General features: G+C 35.2%; 1 protein-coding gene across 1 annotated transcript; it reads left to right on the forward strand.

The window, feature by feature from the left end:
• The first annotated feature begins 22 nt into the window (after positions 1 to 22).
• On the forward strand, positions 23 to 23652 carry LOC121410205 (protein ABHD14B-like). Its single transcript, XM_041602131.1, has 6 exons — positions 23 to 117; positions 8143 to 8368; positions 16058 to 16213; positions 18005 to 18146; positions 18663 to 18883; positions 21147 to 23652. The coding sequence occupies exons 1-6, from the start codon at positions 23 to 25 to the stop codon at positions 21330 to 21332; spliced, it is 1026 nt and encodes a 341-aa protein (XP_041458065.1). The 3' UTR covers positions 21333 to 23652.
• The last annotated feature ends 464 nt before the right edge of the window (positions 23653 to 24116 follow it).

Raw genomic sequence — 24116 nt, forward strand, 5'->3', positions numbered from 1 at the left:
TTATTAGGCTTGGCGGCGCGAGATGGCGCTAGACCTTCCAACATTTCATAAGCTCCTCCATCGAACGTGGCACTCACTTCGAATTCGACATCAAAAATATTTCAAAGACAAGTCAAGGTAAACAAACTTTTTAATGAAATACAGCTACAGTGATTAAATCATACGTTTAGACATATCACAGGTTATATATTGTTTCCAAATTCATCCCGGTACCTAATATCACCGTAGATCCACTGCCGTTAGGCGTTACTTAGGGACCGATTCTGGCCCGTGCAGCTCCAGCTGGGAGCTGCTGGGCCTCGGCCGGTGTCTGTCGGACTCCAGGGGCCTGTTGCATGAAATGGTCTTTCGTAGAACCATTCTACGTAAGAACGAGATATAGATATCGCTCAACTGTTTCACAAAGCCGATTTGGGCGATACGAAGAATGGTCCTTGGAAAGACACCTCCAGACATGTCCTACGTAGGCATGATCTTCTTTGCACACCGCCCGCCACCGTCGGCATTGAGAGAAAATGCGTTTACGGCAAGCCACACTGACATATCACCTCTAAACATTTTTTTAGGGGGTTGATGATGCATTTTATCTGGGATGGCGCCAAGTTATTTTTTATATGGGGGCTAGTTGTCATCAATTTCAGGTCGACAAGACGACCGAAACGGATGTCATTTTAACTTCTCTGGGTATGGAAGCTTAAAAGTGCCACCGAGATGTTGAGATAATTATCTCGGGAAGTCGACATCTTGATAGCAAAAGATAAGATGACGAGATCCTGGATCTCATCATGTCGACATCTTTTAGAAGAGATGTTGAGATGACAAGATCCCGGATCTCATCATGTTGACATCTTTTAGAAGAGATGATGAGATGACAAGATCCTGGATCTCATCATGTTGACATCTTTTGGAAGAGATGATGAGATGACAAGATCCCGGATCTCTTCATGTTGACATCTTGTAGAAGAGATGATGAGATGACAAGATCCTGGATCTCATCATGTTGACATCTTGTAGAAGAGATGATGAGATGACAAGATCCTGGATCTCATCATGTCAACATCTTAAGAAGAGATGTTGAGATGACAAGATCATCTCATCATCTTTTCTACAAGATGTCAACATGATGAGATCCGGGATCTTGTCATCTCAACATCTCTTCTAAAAGATGTCAACATGATGAGATCCAGGATCTCGTCATCTTATATTTTGCTATCAAGATGTCGACTTCCCGAGATAATTATCTCAACATCTCGGTGGCACTTTTAAGCTTCCATATCTGGGGGCAATGTAGGCCCAATTTTTAGTATGTTTTCTTTTATTCTCCCTCCATCCTATCCACTCATTCAATGAACAAGGTTATAATATAACCTTGTTCTCAGTTATATCTCCATGTGTGGCAAAATAAGGGTGGCAATGTTTGGCTAAATTTCTCTTTTTGTTTGGGGCAAATGCTTTTTTTTTTACACTGACAGTTTCCATTACACCTATTATTTATACAACTTGGCTCTTATTTAAATTTGATACTTTAAATCATTTTTTTCTTAATTAAAAATAGAGATCAAAAAATGAAAATTTTCTTGCCATATTACTTTCCACCAATAGAGGGCGTACACAAAAATATGCCCAAAATTCAAGTTTTTGAGCGCTCTGGTGAATACAAAAATTATTCCCAAGTTACTAATGAAAAATAAATTGCAACTGTACAGAAATTAGTAATTTTGGTCACAAAAGTGATATTTTAATGACTTTTTAAAGTGTGTGCTCTGGACAACATTGGCATACCATAGTCCTACCTGTAGATTTCCCACAGGCAGGGTAGTAGCAGTGAACAAGTGATCCTATCCCCACCCCTATTCCATTAAAAAAAATAAACTTGAACTATCGAAATGGGCAGCACTGCACTATCTCTCTGACCGCTCATGCTTTCTCATTGTAGACAATTAAACAACTTGAAAACAATTTCTTTAAAAGAAATTATGTAAGGAAAAAAGTATAACGTTCAGCTAAAAAAAAGGAATACAAAACTAAGATGTTAAACATGCTAAATCATTTATTTATCTTTATTTCATTTTCATTATGATTGGGATACGTCATACGGTGAAACAAACAAAATCTGCAGTATAGCTAATTTAATTTAAGATACAGATTAGACATATAGCTTACGAATCCATACTACAATAATTACAAATGAAGATAAGTTTATCAAATGAAATATTATGGAAAGTCCATGCGAATAGGCGCATTTCAAATCGTAGGGTAGGCCCCTTTCGGCTCCTATATATTATGTCATGTTAAAATAATAAATGTTGAACATATTTTGTATATTCTTAAATCTTATATTATTATAATTATAAGCTTCTATAAATTAAGTGATCAACTTTAAATATGACCACGTTTATGGTCGTTGTAATTTTTAGCGTTATTTCTGTTAATAGTATTTTTTGAATTCCATTGCGGATTGCACAACTTTTTCTATGTTTTAATTATTATTGCAAAGCAGGACTTTATTCACTTGGACATGTTTGCAGCAATATTCATGTTCCTTGTCTTCGGTTAGTTATCATGCAACTGAGGTATGTTTATACTCTAAATACTCACATTTGTATTCTTGCATTATATCTAACAAATAAAATAAATAAATTTGATTTTTCACACGCAGCCTCTCATATTTTCCTTTTTAGTCTCATACAATCAGACACTGTTGATTTTGTTTACTCCATTCAAACCCGATTTTTACCTCTACAAATAACATATTAACACGTAATTTGCAAAATTATCACTGTATATAAGTATGCTATAAAAATACAGAATATTGAACAAATAAAATGTTGAAATTACTTAGTAAATAAAACATTTCATCTCCTTTTATTGAAATAAATGAATTTATGAGAAGTCGTCATTCCAAAATAAAAAGTTCAGGTGACGATGAAGACTAAATATTTTTTCGATACTATCGATATTAAACGATGTCGCGGACTTGAAAGACAACATTGCCTTCGTGAAACGGAAAGCGCTGATTTGTCGCCAATCTTCCTATCTCGGAAGAATGGTCCTAGGACGTTCCTACGTATCGCTCATCTCGTCATGCAACAGGCCCCAGCTCCTCAGGATCAGGCGCAGACAGACGTTGAGACAGGAGAGCTCGCCTCTAGTCGGACAGTTGAGTTGACAGCCCGGGGGGGGGGGGTAGTCTCACTCTAGGCGACACCGCAATACTTACCCGTGTTAAGAAACTGGGACTTTACTCACGCGCATTTGGGCCGCCCTAGCTTAGAACTAAGCTTTCTTTCCGTAAAAAATCTTTATTCTTATGATTCAATAAATGTTAATGAATACGTAATTACTGTTAAATCGGTACTCACCGGTTCTTTTCTTGAATTTTCTGCAAATTTCCCACGCTTCTGGCAACAATTCTGCCTTAAATTTTGTCGCCATAGACAGCTGTTCATGCAACTTTATTTTTAAATGGAGCGCCCCTTACGAGAGTTGTTAATGCCGCGGAGAAATCGTTAGCCATTTTGGCCTGTAATCAAGGCATAGCAGTTCAATTTTTTCATATGTGTGAGATCGAAATCACAGTGAGTAAACACTCTTCCATAGCTGTGATATGATCCCGATAGGGAGGTGCAACACCCCCACCCACATGGGCGCAAATTCCAGGGCCGGGGACATGTCCCCCTCACCCAAAATAGTAGGGGGCACATTGAAATGTCCCCCTACTATTTTTGGTCATTTCATTCAAAATCGAAATAAAACATGTATTTTGGAAGAGACGATCTTACTTTTGGGATGCCCCCTTTTTTTTTGCTTGTTTGCTTGTCAAATTTCTTTTGGTCAAGATGACCTTCTTTAGGGGGTGATAAACCTTCTTTTTTTGTTTGTTTGTTTTTTGCTTGTCAAATTTTCCAACCCCTGGTCCCCCCTACCTTTGGGGAGAGATTTCCACCCTTGCAAGTAGACATACTCTTGATATTGTTTGCGAATCTGCACGGGCGTCGGAGGCTGGGGGATGAGGAAAAGCGGTGAGACGAGAACAAAAATAGAAGGGAAAAGAGGACAGAAAAAAAGTGAAAGAAAAATTAATGGAAAATAAAAGGGAAGAGAAAATAGGGAGAAATGTGATGGGTAAAAAAAATTATGGGGAAAGAGGACAGAAAAAAGTGAACGAAAGAAAAATTAATGGAAAATAAAAGGGAGGAGAAAATAGGGAGAAATGTGATGGGTTACGTCGAGATTTTATGTGCCCGTGCAAAAAGAAATGTGTAGAGGTTGAGATGTTGTCCGTTTGGGCAAATGCCTGTCTGTTTCTCGGACTGGCGCCCGTGTTGCAAAAATTATTACCGTAAGCTGATGGAATCACTGCTTCATGTTTACCGACAATGACAGGATTTAGTGGTTGTAGGTATAAATCGCGCTCTAACACTTTAACTGTGTTCTTTATCAAAAACTGTATATTCATTTCCGCAAAAGAATATAAAGTTAATTTCAATCATTGTCTATAGTTATCCTGTTTATGATAAAAATACTTAGAAATTGGGTTAGGTTAGGGTTATCAAATTATCAGGGCAGAAAATATTTTTTTTTCTGATTTTGCGCGTCGAGCTGGCATTATTTGATCTGTGAGATTATGTTTTTGATGACATTCATTGCATTCACAGCAAAAATTTATTATTAAACATTGCGCACGCGCCGCATGAATTATGTAGATCTTGGCTCCGTAACACAAAGATTAGCGATCAATCGCTAAATGAACTGACCAATCAATATCAATGTTACACGCGCATTTGGTTTAAAATGCTGACCAGGGACCAATCAGTGCGCTTCTTTCATATTTGCAATCCATCGCAAACCTTTGTGTTACGGAGCCCGGGGGAGCGTTTCATGAAAGGACTTGTCGGACGTTGAAATGAAATAAGAGAAAATAAGGAAAGGGAAACTAAGAAGAAAAAGAAGGACTGAGGAGAAGAAAAAAGAAAGCCAAACAAACAAGAAAAAACAATATCAAAATTTCGTTGTAAAGTCTTCTACGTGAGTTTAATAATTATGTTTTCAATGAAATGAGAACATAAAAGAATTGAAACAAGTAAGAAGGGCTATACATCGTAGCAAAGAAATAGAGGGAAGCTCCGAGACAATAAAAAGGGTGAGAAAAAGAAAAGACTTTGAAATACTCACAACACGAGCATAATAAAAAAATATGGAATAAGCGAGGACAAGTAGCTGAGGGACCCCCCCCCCCCCCCTCTCTCTAGTTATTTATCTATCAAACTCGCATACACAAGAACTTCTTACTAATCAAAATATTGCAAGCAAAAAGCACGAGCTGACATTTTTTTTTTAATATTCAAAACTGATAGAGAGACACATTTTAAACAATTCATGAATCATAACAATCATTCATTAGCTTACCAATCAAATCATTCGATTGCGACAAATGATCTGAGAATTAATGTTTTTAGGAATTCATTAAAAGCATAGTTGTATCTGAACATTAAAATAATTAAGGCGGGCGCAAGGTATCAGCTATAGCTTTATACACCGATAAATTTTTTTTGGACATTTTAAGTATTTTCGGTAATCATGAAAAAGATTGATATTTCATCATGATGAAAGCTCAAATCCCGAGGAGGAATATTTTTATTAATTGACTTTGAAAAAAAATGTTCTAAGCCCCATTTAATATTTGACTATAAGTTGATGCAGTAAAAGCTGAAAAAATAAAGTATTTTATGTTCCTCTATCATAATTCTCTTTCTCTTTAACCCTGGTTCCTTTTTTCTGGGGGGAGCCGAGAAAAAAGATAATTGCTGGCTTGTGGACGGTAGTGGTAGGGACACCCCCCCCCCCCCCGTAGTTATGCCAATATGGGACCAAATGATCCTACATGTCCGAGGCGAAACTTGTGCAATCAATTAAACGTTATTTTTGAAAAAATTAAAGCTTGCGCTGTTTAACTTTAATCTCTTTCACCTAAATTTGCGATGAACGCTGCGTTATGAAATATATAATTATCAACATCTGGCGAAAAGAGTAACCATCCGATCACCTGACGAGAACGCGTATCACGTGATCTGCATATCAGCTTCGATCGCGAGTCAGCAGTGAAGGGCAACTGCCAAGAAAATCAGGAAAAAGTCATCAAAATGTAAGTTTCCCTTATTTTCTTTCATTTTTTGTTGTTGCTAACAATGCTTTTACACTCGAAAATCAAGCATTAAAGAAAAAAAACCAATATAACTTGTACTTGTGATGTAAATATAGAAATATCTTGTGCTCAAACTTTTCTAACCCAAAAATAGTACTGATGTCGCCTATGAGGTCCATACATGTAATGTTTGGACCTCATTGGTACTAGGAGTGCTTGTCTGCGATATCCTACTGCACTGTTGAAACATTCAATTTTTTTTTTCTTTAAGATAAGTTATTTGTACCAGATGGGCACTAGTAGTATTCAACCCGGCATAATTCAAGATTTTGACATATTCCCCAAAATATCACTTGTTCACTGCTACCATCCTGCCTGTGGACACTTGTTCACTGCTACCACCCTGCCCGTGGTGAATCTACAGGTAGGACTATGGTATGCCAATGCTGTAGGATGGGGGGGTTGGGTGTCTGGACACTTAATCTTTTTGAAGCCTTCTTTTTTGTCTGTGGATTACACTAAAAATATGAATTCATTACTTGTAATCATTTTCTATTTTGTTCTTTATAATATTTCCTAACATTTTGTACTAAAAATTGATGAAACTTCGCTGGTAAATTTTTCCAAATGACATTCTACAATTGATCGTCCGGACACACAACCCGTCCGGATACACAACAACTAGGTATACATAGCACACACCACTCATTCAATGAACAAGGTTATGATATAACCTTGTTCTCACTTATATCTCCATGTGTGGCAAAATAAGGGTGGCAATGTTTGGCTTATTTTCTCTTTTTCTTTGGGGCAAATGCTTGATTCTTTTACACTGACAGTTTCATTACACCTATTATTCATACAACTTGACTCTTATTCAAATTTGATTCTTTAAATTATTTTTTTCTTAATTAAAAATAGAGATCAAAAAATGAAAATTTTCTTGCCATATTACTTTCCACCACTAGAGGGCGTACAAAAAAATATGCCCAAAATTCAAGTTTTTGAGCGCTCTGGTGAATACAAAAATTACTCCCAAGTTACTAATGAAGAATAAATTGCAACTGTATGGAAATTAGTAATTTTGGTCACAATAGTGATATTTTAATGATTTTTTTTAAAGTGTGTGCTCTGTACAACATTGGCATACCCTAGTCCTACCTGTAGATTCCCACAGGCAGGGTGGTAGCAGTGAACAAGTGGCACACACTTTGAAAAATCATTAAAATATCACTTTTGTGACCAAAATTACTAATTTTCATTAGTAACACCGATGTCGTGTAGATCCCTCGATCCAAATACACAACGCAAATAGGGTCATCCCTTGAATCGCTTACATATGATGTACATCCACTTAGAGATGCCGTTTTGAAGAACAATTTATGGATGAAAATTATCATTTCACAAATAATAAAATTTATTAGGTGATTATAGATAATTAGCAGTATTATTATAATCATGTAAAAAATACACGAAGAAGATCTAATACCTAAAAAAAATAAAAGTAGTGCAGTGACCAACCAACCCTAACTCATTTTGAGGGGAGGGAGGGCTTATTGGCAACAGTATCAAAATTATCTAATTTTTCATTCTTTCACTCCATCATCTCGTTCCCTTGTTCTCTCTATCCATCACTTGTCTACCGATTCCCAAGTGTCCCAAGTCATTAATTAAATAGTCTGCATCCACACTGATGCCACATGTTCTATAGCTTTTCTTTAGAAAAGTCAGCTTGAGTGTCAATTTATTGATATATTAAAGTTTGAACTTCTAGTACACAAAACCCATCATTTATCTGTCTTAAATATTTCAGACATCAAGTATATGACTGTTTGAACTAACAGGAACTTGTGATTCCAAAGTTTATCCAAACTAGTGACTAAATATCAATTCTTCCTGCGTGTTCAACCTTTAGCCTTATCAGCACACAATGTTCATGTATACCACTCAGTGCCTTCCCAGGTAATTTCTGATGTCTTTGGACTTTGTTCTTTCAGCAAGCTAATGCATTCAGCCAATCAGACTGGGAGGATGGGCTCTATGCTACGGCATGTATCATTCAAGACAGCAGCACTTGGATTTACCTCCCTTTTCATAGCAGCCATCATCTTTATTTACTACCCTTCAGAAAAGTCTGACCAAAAAGCTTCATTAAGCAAGATATTTGCCAAGAAAGAAGACTCATCTGAAGATTTATTCAAAGGAGCACAAGCCATAGTAGAGGTAAGAATCATAGTTAATACTGATTCTGGAATAATTAAGTATTACATGTACTCAATGCTTCAAAATATCACAGATTTCATATTTAACGGTGCAGGGGTTCAATTTTGCAAACATAATTACCGGTATGTTTATTTACCTGAGTAAGAACTACGGTTTTTATTTGCATTTTTAACTCTTCATGTGTTTCGTTGGCATTACTGCATGCCCGTATACATGTTTGGTTCGTATTTTTGCATCATGCATTCATTGACAGCCCTTTGTCCCGGTAGTTTTTAAGTTTCAGAGTTGTTTTGTTTTTAATAAATTCGCTTTCAAAATCACTTAGTGGGAGATTATCTACCTTCTTTACATGTAAAACAATCAAAAATCCTCCAGCAGACCTAGGAAGTTTATTGAAAAACAAGGAGAGAAAAGAATCAATAATATCCTTCTCACAAACAATGCCATGGTCAGGTTCATTGGTAGGAGTTAGGACTCATAACACCTATATTAAATATGCGCTTTTTTCGTAATAAAAAATGATATTAATATTATTAGAAGGAAATAAATATCTCTAAGTTTGGAATCTAAAAAAGCAAAGCCTAAATCTTATACCTGTTCATTGACATATTAAATCACAAAGATCTTCAGCAGTCAGTCCGCAGCCCGTCCGAAAGTGCTCTATTTTATTCAGCGGTATGCATAGCCGTCCGTGGTTATGCATACGTAATGAGCTGTGAAGACGAACCTTCCGATCGGTGTTTTTTGCTCTTAGAATCGTTTATTCCTCACAAAATTGGTCTTATTTTATAGATAAAGCTTTGAAATTTCTGATCAATTGAATAATACCCCTTTCATAAACCCCATTAAAATGAATTAGGCGGCTAATAGCAGCATAATTTGGTCGTAAAATTGGAGGAGGACAAGAGTTATCCGCATTACTCTGATGCTGCTATTATCCGCATAATAGCAGCATCGGGATAAGATTTTGAGTTTATGAACGCATTTCCAAATTATGCGGATAATTGCCATGGTGCGGTCACAAGGTCACCCTTTTCCAACACAACCGCATCGGAGGGGGCGTGTCCAGTTGTCATGGCGATTATCCCCCTTTTTCAGGACGGGCGCTCGTAAAAATAATGCGGCTTATTTTCGGAGTTTATGAACGCAATTTTTATTGAATTATCCGCATTACTCTTAGGCGGCTAATTGGAGGATAGGTTTATGAAAAGGGTATAAAATGCACATTTGACGTATTTTGAAGACCAATATTTAGCTTAGAAAAAAGGATTTTTTTCAAGAAATATGTGTGAATAAACGGAGCGTATTTTTGCATAAAAATCACACTTGCGTCAAATTGATATTATAATCAATGTAAAGCGTAGACATTCTTCTTTACGACTAAAAAAAAATTATGAAATTTCATGATGTAGCAAAGTCAGGAACCACAAAAAACCACGGCAATGTCCATCACAAAATGATTGGAATTGCAGTACAATTGCCGACGCGTTCTGATTGGTCAACAGCGGCGCACAAACTTACAACATTTTATATAGCATAAAAAACCCGGAAGTGGTACGAAAGCGATCTGTGGCGACTTGCGTAGGCACTTTGGTTGACGTGTGCAGGGACCCTGGTTCGAACCCGAAGGAGTGTTTTTTTTTCGGGGGGGGGAGATATTTTGGCTTTTTCTTTAAATCATATTCCTCCCCCGTTCCTACCCTGCTTTATTCTCTTTTTTTTTTACTTTCACGTGAATTTCTATTTAGGGCTGTATTATTAAATCATGGAGCTATGAATAAATCTTACTTCTTCTTAATCACTTGATTTTCAGGTTCTTGATTACACTTATTTGGGCAGAGGTGGGAAGGGAAGTGAGTTAAAGGTCTAGTGCACATCAACAAAAAATTCTTTGAATAAATAGAGAAATTTCCCTTTTTTAACACAAAACAGTTATATACACAAAACAATGGTATGCAAATAGAGTTGATTATGTCATTCACATCACATTACTTTCTAAATTTTGGTTGCATTTTATTATATCAATTTTAGCAAATTTGTTATAAAAACTCTTCATCGAGTCACAATAGGTTACATTCATGGAAACTACAAATGTTAATGGAGGAATTAAAATCTCTCAAAATTTGTCAAAGAAAATCAAAATAAAACATACATGTCATGAACTGTGAACAGGTATCAAACAAAAATATACACAAATGTGTATGTGTGTGTGACATAATCAGTTCTGTAATTTGCACCTTGACCAAGATGAGCATATAATTGTTTAATGAAATTAGGCAAATTTCTAAATGTCAAAATTATTTTTTAAATTTTGAATCATAATGTTTATTAAATTTTTTGCAATACTTTATTTTTCTTTAAATTCAAATTACTTTTTTGTTGGGGTGGACCTCACCTTTACTCTTTGCATGGAATGTAGGGAATGCACATTAATATTTATCCACGAACAAAATTGTCTTAAAGTGTGCAAATCAGTAATTGGACACATGTTCACTTTCCTTTCATCCAGGCCACTCCTTCACATCCACCAGGTTTACAGTCTTACAACAAAAATGATGAAGTAATCATAATACCATCACACCATAGCTCCATGATCACACAACATTCACACAGTGCTTTGCAACATATATTTCACTTCTGTGCGCACATGCAATAATTACTGTGGAAAACAAAAACAAAGCGTAACCACATTTGAATACCGTTTAAAAGGACAAATATAACTTGAGAAAAAATTGTGAACATACATAAACACTTAAACCTTCAGCACATTGGATAACATTAACAGAGTTGCTTGAGAACAAAATATAATTATGGGGCATTGCAAGAAACTTATGTTCAATTGCAAATCAACTACATGTTTGTGTTTAAGCTAAGGACTTACCCTTGATTTTGGAATGTGTGAATGAGTAGAAAGTTTCTTGCAATGCACCATTAGTAACATCAAAACTGTTCTTTGGTTTTAAATTGTGTATTCTTATTTTTGTCAAGCTGTATTCCTATCAAAGTCAGTGTTCTTAGTCCTCTCCAAAACTGTGCTCGAATTTTCTTGTTTCCAATATCGATAAAGATCAATTTTCTGTTGTATCATTATCACTTCAAAATTTGCAAACGAAAATTGGCTTTGTCCAAATCAGTCCGACCAGTACATGATGGATCATCTCCCAGAATGAAGTAGCGAGCAGGGACCAGAGTCAGCAAGTGTGCAGATCTGTGTGGAGAAGAGACAAAAAAAGAGATAAATAATCTAAATTAATAAATAATCATTCAAAGTACATGTATGAATCATTTTACATGTAAGAGCTAGACTAATACACGTAGTACTGTACTGTCTGCGACAGCCACATTTTTTTTATTTGAACAAAATGGTTCATAAATACTACTGAGTACGGTAGTACCAAACTTTTTAGTTGACTTTAAATTGTTTATTTTCTATAGAGTAGACTGTCTAAAATAATCATCATTTCATTCTTAACCGCAGCCTGTGGCAAAAATCATCATGGGACTCAACTTCGACTAGGCCTAATTATTAAGAAAAAGGTTAACTTTTTTTAAACATAAATCAAGAAATATCTCAATCTATAAAAACTTGATGGAATTCGGAAACCTGATAATCATTAAATAAATTTTAGAAGACATCTACTTATTGAGCTTCGTTTATATTAAGTCTTAATTACAAATAAAAACAGGTCCACCGTCCACAGTCACATAAATAATGCGAGCCATCTGTCATCATTACAGAAGTTTCAACGTATGGGACCAAAGACGAAATCCTACCAACCCGCGACGAACGCAATTTTAGCATTATTTCGCGCCATCGTAGAGTGAACGCGAAGGTTACTTCCGGGTAAAACGTAAATTTCTTGATTTTTAGGGTATCATTTTCTCTAAAATAAAAATATAAGGTGAGTTTGCGTCAAATTGGTTCTGACATATTTTGAACAGTGACTTTTCTTCTTTATAAAAAACCCCGATCGAAACAATTTGGTTATGTAGCAAAGTCAGGAACCAAAAGTGAAATTCCGACTACAAAATCGTAGTTAAAATATTACTAAAATAAGCATCAATTAAACAGGTAAAAATGGTAGGTTGAAAATGTCGAAATATGAAAAATTATATATCAAAATGTAGATGAAGGCCTTGAGAATAACTTACCACAATTCGTTTCGACGTAAACTGAAGTTAGCGACCAGTACAGAGCTATAACTTCAGCCCCTCCAAATCACTGGGAAAATCAAGCCAAATTGATCGCACGTTTCCTTCGGAGACCGCTAGAGGGCCGCTGAATAAATCTTCGTGAATATGCTCATTATCGCGCGAGCTGCGGTCTGACTGTCAGGCTTTTTGATATCCTCAATTGAAATACCCCAAACATGCCTCTTCCATGAGCGTGAAAACTCCGAGTCATAAATGGGCTAGTTCGTGTGACGTCACATCATGGCATTAGAATATTGATGTCCCTGGCTGTGCACACAAAACAATGCAAGAGCTATGGACTAACTTTGTAGTACTTATGTTTTTAAAAAGGATGAAAGTTATATCCCGAAACAATATGTACGATTGTTCATATCATGTACATGTATGTAGTTCACACTATGAATAACAATTTGCTGACTTAGAATTGTGAAAAATGTGTTTACGGTAGGTTATATGATGTTTTTTCTTTTCTTTCTTGCTGAACGGAGAGATTGCACATGTTTTTGTATAGATCCCGTTGTTGTTATTTTTTTTGCTTGCACACGTAACTAGCAGTGTGCTAGCATCCATATGCACTCAGGCGCATTGTTTACGTGGAAGATTAGAGAATGCTCCTTTCCCTTGTCCTGATCGGGCCCTTGACATGACGATCCATGTCTTAATTGTATATTGGTATAAAAATAAGTCAAACTAAACTTGTTTCCCTTTTTATTCCCTTGGCAGCTATTTGTTAATAATCTTTGTGATGATATACTGTACAAAGGAATATCCATTGCATGATATTACTTCCTTAATCTTCCTCTGATTAAAGTAAAAATCTTAGACTTAGAAATAACCACGCTTCCAGGGCAAAATTTATGTTGGGAGAGGACGTTGGTTTGTACTGTGCCTGTACACAACCTAAAAAACACAATGCCATTACATGACGTCACATGAACCGTCCCTTTCTCCATGAGTAAAATGGCATTTCCAGCTCTCAGATTTGGATGGCGTTTCATTTATAGTTAAATTTGTTATTTTGTTTTTGTATTGTTACCTGGATGGAGATAGGGTTGAAATCTTGCTATTGATGTGAAAATCTCAGTTTTTGTGATCGTCTTCTCATGTCTACCTATGTTCTATACAGTGATGTTCTAGGTATGGTTTAAAAACCCTGGTCTGGACCCAAAAATGAAATTGACAAATCATATGTCGGATAAAATTAAAAGGTTATAAACTTAAAACACAGCACACAAGTTTGAAACACACCAAACTGTACACTGTACAGTGCATATCAAAAAAAAGTTTACACTTAGAAAAAATCCTGTAAAATTATACATTTGTAAGATCCTGAAGATTTTTCCACATTTTAACATTGGTACAGGTCCATTTAAGCAAATGAAGATAAAACTGTCGAAAAATATTTCCGCTTGAGTGAGCACCGCTTACTTTTGAAAAGTTAGTGAAAAATGATTTGCGCAGAACTTTGAAAAAGTTATGCGAATGAAAGTAGACCTTAATCATGAATAACACGTGGAAATCAGCTAGTAAAATTGATTTGAAGATATCTTTTACCTATTTAACTTGTTTCTTTGCCCAAACCACTTCGAGGAGTGCATTGTGCCACACCCCACTCCCCACACACTAAGGCCGTCTGCACCATCCCGAGTTTTCAAATTAGCGCGCTATTTCTGATCCGGCAAATTATCCCGATCTGAAAAATCTCGAGATTGTTTGTAATGCAGACGCAATTATCGCGCTAGTTCGTAGGATTAATCTCGAGATTGCAATCCCAAGTCAACTCGGGTTTATTTGCAAAATAGCGCGCTATTTACGAATTATCGCGCTATTTCGTAGGTGCAGACGCACTCGGGTTAATTTATTCATGACCTTCAGTCCATAATGCAATTCGCGTTCCATTTCCGCCTTGGTCAAAACATAAACACATCGTGATTGTACCGAACGCTTGCGAAAGTCAACTTTATCGCGAATAGCGTTCATCAATTCCCCAATCAGCAACGATGGTGTCCAGCCCCCCAGTGAATGGATTTTGGGAGAGACCAGACCGATGGGGGAGGCGCGGGGGGAGGCGCTCTTTATCGACGATGGTCATAGTCAATAACAATACTGACAGCAGTGTCGTCTTATTCCTTCGCAAAATGTGAGCAAATAGCATTTCTTTCCTCCTCCTCCTCCTCTCTCTCTCTCTCTCCCCCTCTGTCGTTGCCTCCTCCGCCATCATATTAAACGAAGAATACTTCACTCGGTTATAATTATAGCGCTGCTGAGCTGAGAGGATTGTTGCATAACAACGGTCGAATTCGGCGAAAGTGCTAGTGAAAAGAGTACATGTACTTGGTTGCATATCGCGGGAAGTTATTCAAAAGCACGGGCAGTTGAAACTCCAAGATCGAAAGTGCGCATGCTCGGAATATCGGGCTTTTTTTTTTTCATATTGTTTTATTCTGATTCCATGAACAAAAATATATAACATTTCAAATTAACATTTCAAAACACATAATATTTTACATTTCATATTTGGACATTTTTCACTAACTTAATACCAGCATAAATCATATATAACTTAAAGGAGAAACAATGAAATCAGTTATAAAAATGTTTGAAACACCACTCCTCCCCCCCCCCCCCCCCCGCCCCAATCAAAAAGGCTTGTTGCCTCGCTCGAGCAGAAATCGCTCTTCGTGCGATGGTGAAGACGGGGTTTCTTGAATCTCGAGATTAATCGCGAAGAGGGCTGATCGGGCTAAAATCTCGAGATTGAGCAAACTCGGGATGGTGCAGCACCGCCTATTGAGGCCATCGGGACGATGTTTGCTTTACACTGAGCTGTGATTTACATTAAATGGCTTAGGCTTGATTTTCATTTTATTAATCATTGTCAAGCTTGGAAAAGGTGTGGAGAAACAAGTATTAAATAAAAAATGAAATGTAAACCCACTTTACATGATAAAAACTTAGTGAAAAAGTGCTAGAGATGTCTGATATAAACTTTGGTTCAGATTCAGTTATGTCCTCAGATCCAGCAGGCACAAAAAGGGTAAAAGTTGTGTATACTAAGTGTTAAAATGTCAATTTGGGTGGCAAAATTGTTAGTAAATGCTTGAATGTATCCGTTTTATTTCAACTGACTAAAAGTGCAAGGAAAAGAATGAGAAATGTTTTGCAGGGTAAGTTTGATTTCACCCTTTCCCCTTGACACAGCGTACAAACGGGCATTTCTGCGCAAACAGATTTCTGCGAGCTTTACAAAAATGGACAGTGCTCACTCAAGTGTAACATTCTGTCAAAACTTTTACTTTCATTGGATAGATGAGACGCAAACCCAGTATTGTATGTGAAAAAATTACCCACATGTTGTATATTTTTAAATTCCCAGGGCTTTTTCAAAGTGTAAACTTTTTTTTGATACGCACTGTATATCTGTATGTGAATTTTCCCAGAGAAAAGTGTAGAGTGGGTGATATGCACTAATGTTTCTCTGTTATACTAATGAAGGGGAAAGCAGACTCCAGTCAGGCGTGTAAACAGATTGATTTAGAAGCAAAGATGAACTGGGAAGACCTAAAGAGTGAAGCAGTGAGCAATGTTAAATTAATTCAGAAGAAAGGATTCTTGGATGTATTTGATAATGCAGTTATTTATTATAGAGAGGTAAGTTATCTGTATAAATCATGTTAATTATATGAAAAGATATCTTTCAATTTTTATTTCAAAATCATAAACAACTGCCACTATCAACTGTCATTGTGTATGTGTTTTTAAATATGGAATATTTAGGTTTACTGCAAGAAACAGAGACCAAAGTCTCTTGTTTACCCTTTGTATTTGTATTGATATTTATGAAAAATACATATTATTTTAGCTAGAGGCTGTACATTTGGGGTTTTTCCTGAAACTTCTTGATTATCTCTGAAATTTAGTATAAAAATAATAAGTCTGTCCCAACAAAAAGTTGCCTGGAATACAAGAAAAATTGAACAAGCATTACACCCAAAATTTCATAAAAAGTTGATGTAAAAATGCAAAAGTTATGGCATTTTAAAGTTTCGCTCAATTTTATAAAACAGTCGATGACAGCCACTTACTATTTCTTTTCTACTTACATGTATTATCAGAAATGTGAAATTTTCTCCAGAATGTCATTTGAAGAAAGTATGAATACTCCCTGAACATGTGAAATTGCAACCATTGTAACTTATCTTGATTTGATGACGTGTCTGCTTGTCAATCTGCCAGACCCTTATTTCATCTTTGATACACAAGACTAGCACAAATCCTACTTTCTGTTAAAACACAAGGGGGCTTAGGCCGCAAATTCAGACTACTTTCCTTGAGTGGAGGGTTTACTGTGCAGTAGACTAATCCCCAGCAGCTATGGCACAGGCTTGTTTGTTTGATGAGAAAACTCAAGGTCCGGGAACCAACCATGTTGTTTACTAACTAGTTTATTTCTGAGATGCCCATCCACCCCTCCCCCAATAAAAAGGGGGGGGGGGTGAGAAGAAATAACAACATTATGGGAGACCTCTGGCAGTCTTGCCTGCATTATGCAATTTCATATAGCAGCCGTGTTGACTTTGAAAGCAACCAAGATGAATAATTTTTCACAAAGGGAGAAAAAACATGCATTACATTGATGAACTCAAATGACCTTTGAACTTGATTGAGAAACTTGTTATTAATTTTGTATATCTTTTGTGATATCAAATGACTGTCTCATATCTGTTTCATTTAATTTGATCTAGTATTTCCAAAATAATGAACAAAATATTTATTCCCATATTTATAATCCTAACAGGGTTAATATAACTAAAATAAACTTTGACCTTGAACCAGCAATCTGTATTTGTACTCATCAAATTAACGCCACCAACAGCATTAATTTCTCACTTTAGCTATACAAAAATAAATGAGAAATTAGATAATGATACTAAAATAATATTGATAATGTTGATGATTATTATAATAATGCTAATAACAATTATGATGATTTTCAACATCTGCAACGAGATCAGCATATCTAATAGGTATCATTCCATGAACACTGTATTTCCCTTGTGTAAAGCATCAGCAGTGTACTGCTATCACACATACATAGCATTCAGCCACTATAGAGTCTAGAGTAAATCAGCTTTTACACGGTATTCATTAAAATTCTGTCTTGTCCGACTGTTTTAGCATAATATTTGGCTGGAAACTTGCTGACAAAGCACAATCAAGCATTATTTGCCAGGTTACTCATTTCAATTCCTGTATATGAATATTAGTGAAAATTCACATTTCTTGGAAATTCCTGAAAATTTTCCAATATCCCACAAAATTTCTGTTTATTCCATGGAAAGTTTCCACCATGAAAATTTTGGGGGATTCTGCAACCCTGTAGCAAAAAAAAATTACCATTAATCAAAACTATTTTTGACTGCATTTCAATTATTATTGCAGGTTCTTCCACCTACAGAGCCTATTAAAGGCAACCTTTTATTTCTCCATGGAATGAAATTTAAATCATTGACATGGCAAGACTTGGGTACATTAAACTACATGGCTTGTCATGGTTACAGGGCTGTTGCTATTGACCTGCCAGGTGAGTGCTTTACCTTTTTCAGTGAAAATTCATATAATCATAATAAGTTAACTAAATATAATGCATAATTTGTGTTTGAAAAATGTTACTAATAAAAACCTTTCCAGAATATAATATTGTTATTTGTTCATTAGTAATATGTATTTCTTTGTTAGTCTGAGTGAGTGATATGAGAAATGTCAAACTTTTATAGTGCGTACAAAGATTTATGGAACACTATATGATGGGAGTGGATGAAGCTGTTGTTTCACTAGGCAATAACAATATGTATCCCTAGTGCAAAGCATACACTTGCAGTGAACCATTCTGACACTGAACACTTTATACACTATTTAACAGACAACAAAGTGTGAAATAATGGGGGGGGGGAATTCATATTTAGGAATTTGCAAGTCAAGAGCAAAGTCTATTAAAAACCAAAGTCCATATCAATATGACAATCAGGTGGGGATTGGGGGAAGAATCACTGCATACTTTATTACTAATGGTATTATCTGTACTATTACTTTGCTTCAGGGTATGGCGAATCTAAGAAAGTTCATGAAAGCAATGACAAGTTCATGGAAGAATTGATGAAGAAGTTGGACATGAAGCAAGCAGTTATCATCAGTCCATCGATGAGTGGATCTTTCTCCATCCCATTCCTCAAGTCAAATGAAGCTGCCTTCAAAGCTTATGTCCCAGTGGCTCCTGTTGGAACTTCCAAGATTTCAGATGAAGAATATAATAAAATTGAGGTAAGAACTAAACTCAGAAATGAATGAAGAATATGATAACATTGAGGTAAGAACTAAACTCAGAAATGAATGAAGAATATAATAACATTGAGGTAAGAACTAAACTCAGAAATGATTGAAATCTCTGTGATAAGTTAGATTTGTAATAAGGTTGCTTTAGTAAGGGCATATTTATGGCACAAGATCCATAAATTTGTAATAAGATTGCTTTAGGAAGGGCATATTTATGGCACAAGATCCATAAATTTTATGACTGCAAGACCTATCACAGTTTATGATTTGGTTGTTTTCAGTTGTCATTTGATGATTGTTGTAGTTCAGTAGAACAGTCAAAGGATTTTTTCTTTTGATTTTCAAGAATTTTATCCTACCATTATACTTTGTTATTAAATCCTACCCTACTGAGGGCAAGAACTAACCTTGGTGAACTGAAATCTATCCTAAACACAATTTCTTTTTATGTAGGGGGGAAAGGGAAACCAGAAACCCCCCCACTCTCTCTTTGCTACCATAGATTGGAGTTACTCAAGCAGTTATTTAACCCTTATTAAACTGGGGGGGGGGTCGATTTGACCCCCCTCGACAAATTTCATCACTTCGCCGTGGCGCAAAGTTTTTTTATTGCGCTGCTCTCTGACTTTTTACTTTCAAGTCTTGCGCATCTTTTGTGACCGAAATTGCGACGCTCGGGGACGCAGTTCTGAAACATTTTGTAAGTGCATGTCAGACCCAAAATTGCTCGAAAACGTGATTCCATGTACAAAAACAATTGATGCAAATTGTGTTTTCAACCAAAAATCATAGATGTATGATTATTTTTACTTTTGTTGGTTTAAATGGATTTATTTTATGCTATTTATGATCGCAGAATGGTCCCCAACAAATTTCATTAAAAAAAAACAATAAAAAACAATGGTTTGAAAAGCAAGGAAATACATAAGAATTTAAAAAACAATAGAATACATAAGAAATTAATTATATTTTGCAATTTTTTTTAGATATTTGTTAGAAATGTAATAATTGATGCTCCAACCAAAAATCAGCATTCTACTAGCTATATAAATTGAGTAAAAGGCAAAAATATACACAAAAAACAAAATGTAGGGCAAATTTCATAAGCTTATTTGCATAATGAATTAATAAAAAATATAAAGAATTAATTTAAAAAAAAAATTACCATACAGTCTTGTAGTTTACATCCGGCTCTACGGGCATGCAAATTTTTGCGGCGACCGTGCGATCAGTGGCCGAGATCCCCCCGTATATACTGGTCTGAAATAGCCCAGTTAAGATTTTCCCCCCACAGAAACTGCTTATAGGTTGTACTCATGTATGATCCAAATTTCAGAATAAAGGGAAATATAAATCCAGCCAGGGCATTTTAATAGTGGGGGGGGGGGCAACTGGACTGGTGGTAGAGTCGCTGTGACCGGCAATCAGTAGATGACAGGCTCAAATCCTGCTGGTTCCAAGATGTTTTCTGCCTTATTTATGAGATCGATCAGTGTGATCATATTTACTGGGTGAAAGCCAGAAATTGTATTTTTAACAAAAATGTAATCAAACTTCCACATCGAGCCTTTCACTTTCTATTTTTGTTTTGTTTCATAATTATTCAAATGAAATTTTGAAACTCATTCAGTCAACAAAAGTAAATGTGAAAAATAAATACCAATAAAAGTACATTACATAAAAATAACCAATTATATATAATGAAAGAATAAATTCTTGTTTTACAAGTCTTCATTAATACTGTGAATGCTTTCGACCAAATTTTCACAAAATACTTGGTATTGATTTGCCTAATTTGGACGAAAATATAATGGAAATAGAATGTTTTTTTTAGATAATTCACTATGATAAATCACCTTTTTAAGTAGGCAAAAAAAAACCCAGAAAAGTAACACTTGTCTTTATGTGCATACTGAGCTCTCCAACTTTTAATATTTTGTGCAGGAAGTATTACTTTTATGTATCAGAATTTTAGTATTCTATCAACAGATTATATGCTTTTTAATGCATGTCACACACTTACAATTCATAATAGCACATCCTTTTTTTTTTTTCAAACAATCAATTACACTATTTAAAGATTAGTCCATTAGAAAGGAGGATTGTTTGATAATTAACTCAAAATCAATGGTCCACTATTGGATTGTATAATGCCTGTGATTTTTTTAAGTTGCATTGAATTTCATAGACTGTGTGTCTTTTTGATTAGTCACCTGTTATATAGAATTCGTGTTTGATTCCTTTATTTCAGGTACCTACCCTTATTATTTATGGAGAAAAAGACGAGTCGCTTGGACTGGAATCACTGAAGGCTCTGAAGAATCTAAAGAACAATGAGATAGTTATGTTGAAAGATGCTGGTCACGCTGCTTACCTAGACAAACCACTTGAATTTCATCATCACTTCTTGAAATTCTGTGATAAATACCATACTTAAGATCTGTATACACTGTTGCCAATCAAATGCTAGGTAGAATACCTTGTAATACTAATAGAAGTTTTTTGTAGTTCAACATCGCTTTTTCAGTTTTTTTTTTCTTTGAAATTAGTACTGTACTTATGAATAACACAATATAAGAATCTGGTTTTCTTTGTACATAATATGCAGATGGAGATATCAAAATATACACAGTGAACCAAACCTTCAACATGGCCTCAAAACCATAATATAACATGGAATTCTGCCTAAGTCAACCTTCCATAAGTCAAATAATTGCCTAAGTCAAAGTATTTTTTTTTAACCAGATTATTCAAAATGTGTGTTATATCCCTTAAGTACCATATAATTTTCCCCAAGTCTATCAGATTGCTCTGGTCCCAGGAGATTTGACCTAGATAGAGTTACCTGTGTACAATCATATATTATGTTGCTAAAAATTCTGTCAGTCCTGACCCTAACTTTTTGTCTAAACTTGAACATAAAGCGATCTTTAATGTTTCTTCTCTCCTATGTGAGTCTGAATTTTCTTTGAAATAAAAGAATGATTTCAGTCTAATGTATAGAAGGCTGAATGTCTCTTCTTTCTTTTATCAATATTCACAATGTATTTTTTATATTCAAAGATGAATGAAAATAGTTACAGTAAACACTGATTTTATGAGAAAGTCTGTAAATTGAGGTTAATTGTCAATAGAATTTCAGATCTGGTAGAGTTAGATTAACTGGGGTGGTATTCTGAGGTCATTTTATATTTAAAATATTTTATTTTATCTCTTAAAATGAATTGGTATTCTGAGATGACATTTTATCTCTCAGATAAAATTCAAAATTTTATCTTGCGTATCTATGATGATACGCAACAGAGCAGTGGCTGCGTAGACAAACTCATTGTGTATCTTGAAATTGCAACGCGGGTGATGTGCTTGCGCCCAAGTTACTTTGAAGAAAAAAATAAAATAGACTTAAAAGAGGGTAAGGGCTATTTTATCTCCGCGACGTTGATTTCGGCAATATTTGTAGGTGAATTAACTTCAACTGTTGACATGAAAATGAAGAAAAATTATATATTTATTGAGAACAACACCTTAACGTTATTCCTCTTCAATTAGGAAGTATTTCATAAGACATTTTGACTTATATTGTCTTTGAAATGATGCTTGAAAAGATTCTATATAGACTTCGATAAAAGATGAGTGTATTGTCATTTCTGTTAAAAAGAAATCTCTGTAAAGATGCGCAAGCGTGTAGTGCAAGCGTGTTTGAAGTCAATACATCGATGCAATCTCACTCCTTCGCCACTCCTCCTAGTAGAATGGATTTCCATTGGTTGAGTGATATGAGAGAGCTATAAAAGTGCGTTTCTAATTGGATATTGATTAAAAAATAGGTGTGTCTTACAGAGATAAAATGAAGATCAATTCGGAGAGATTTTAAGGTTTTTTATCTCACTGATTTTAACGGAGATAAAATATTTTATTTTATCTGAGATAAAATGGATCTCAGAATACCACCCCTGAACTTTGTGAAATCATGGAATCTAAACAATCAGACTGAAGATCACCAATACAGATAGCACATGTGTGATATTGTATCATTGTTACGTAGAAAAAACACCTGAAATCGTGCTTTAATTTTTATGCTTGTTTTGCTGATTTCATCTAGAATCCTTTTGAAGATGTTTTTTATTCATACATATAGACACTTGAATGGTCATTAGATTGGATTCTCTTTTTGAACAAAATTGGTACTACAACTGGCATTTTCACTTGATGTAAAAGTCTGTTCGGAAAAGACTATAAACTGGTGTTATTTATACTGCACGACATATTTTTTTCTATTCTTAACAATAGCAGCCTTTGCTCAACCAAGTACTAAATATTGACATGCATTTGGTTCCATACAGCAGTGAAGGTCTTTAGATTTCCATATATTTATATGATTTGAAACAGGGATGAACATGCATAAAATCACACATATAGTATTGCTCACATTTTTGTACAAAATTAGTTATTGAAAATAGTGGTGAAGGCTGATTTGTGATTGTGAGTTAGCCACATCAAAATATTTGGCAATATGCATGCATGTTTATTTTGTTGAATTTTGGTATTGTTGCATTCTTAAAGTTATTAAGAATAAATGAATGAAAATATATATGAATATATTTGCTCTGATATTAATGTATAAATGTGTGTAAATATACTTCGAATTTGTACCAGATGATTGATTAAAATGTGTATTCAAATAATGTTTTAAAACTTATATTTTGATGTTAAGATGATGATGTGTAAATCTAATAAAAAATATTCTGTTACTACCAGAGCTACCAAGTCTCACGCATTATGCGTGAGACTCAAGCATTTGGACTCTTGTTCATCCCCTCAAATCTCTGTCTCACGCAACTATTACAGCCTATCCCCATATACATTGTACACAAAGTCTGTGATCTCACTCAGATTCACAGAAAATCTCACGCATAACTGGTCTTTGAACTTGGCATCTCTGTACTACATGTACTTGGATAAAAAAGAAGCCTTTGAATCAATATTAGTATTTCTTGAGATTTGTAAGATATCTCTACTTTCCAAAGTTGACTGCTAGTCCTCCATCAATATGTTCTTATTTGTGGGCGGTGGTATGCTTGTGCATATAGGAGCTTGACAATTATCAAATTCGATTGAAAGGACCATGAGTTCAAAGGTCATGGATGGTATTATTCTAGTAGGTGAAAATTGGTTTCTCTTTTGATGAATTCAGAATTATTAGACTACTTGAATGCCCAAC

Source organism: Lytechinus variegatus, chromosome 3 (genome assembly GCF_018143015.1).
Source record: "Lytechinus variegatus isolate NC3 chromosome 3, Lvar_3.0, whole genome shotgun sequence".
In the NCBI taxonomy this organism is placed as follows: Eukaryota; Metazoa; Echinodermata; class Echinoidea; order Temnopleuroida; family Toxopneustidae; genus Lytechinus; species Lytechinus variegatus.

Coding starts and splice junctions, on each gene's coding strand:
- LOC121410205 (XM_041602131.1), top strand. CDS start 23: ATGGCGCTAGACCTTCCAACATTTCATAAGCTCCTCCATCGAACGTGG. Junction 8,369..16,057: donor GAGCACAAGCCATAGTAGAG/GTAAGAATCATA, acceptor ATACTAATGAAG/GGGAAAGCAGACTCCAGTCA. Junction 18,147..18,662: donor TGTTGCTATTGACCTGCCAG/GTGAGTGCTTTA, acceptor ACTTTGCTTCAG/GGTATGGCGAATCTAAGAAA.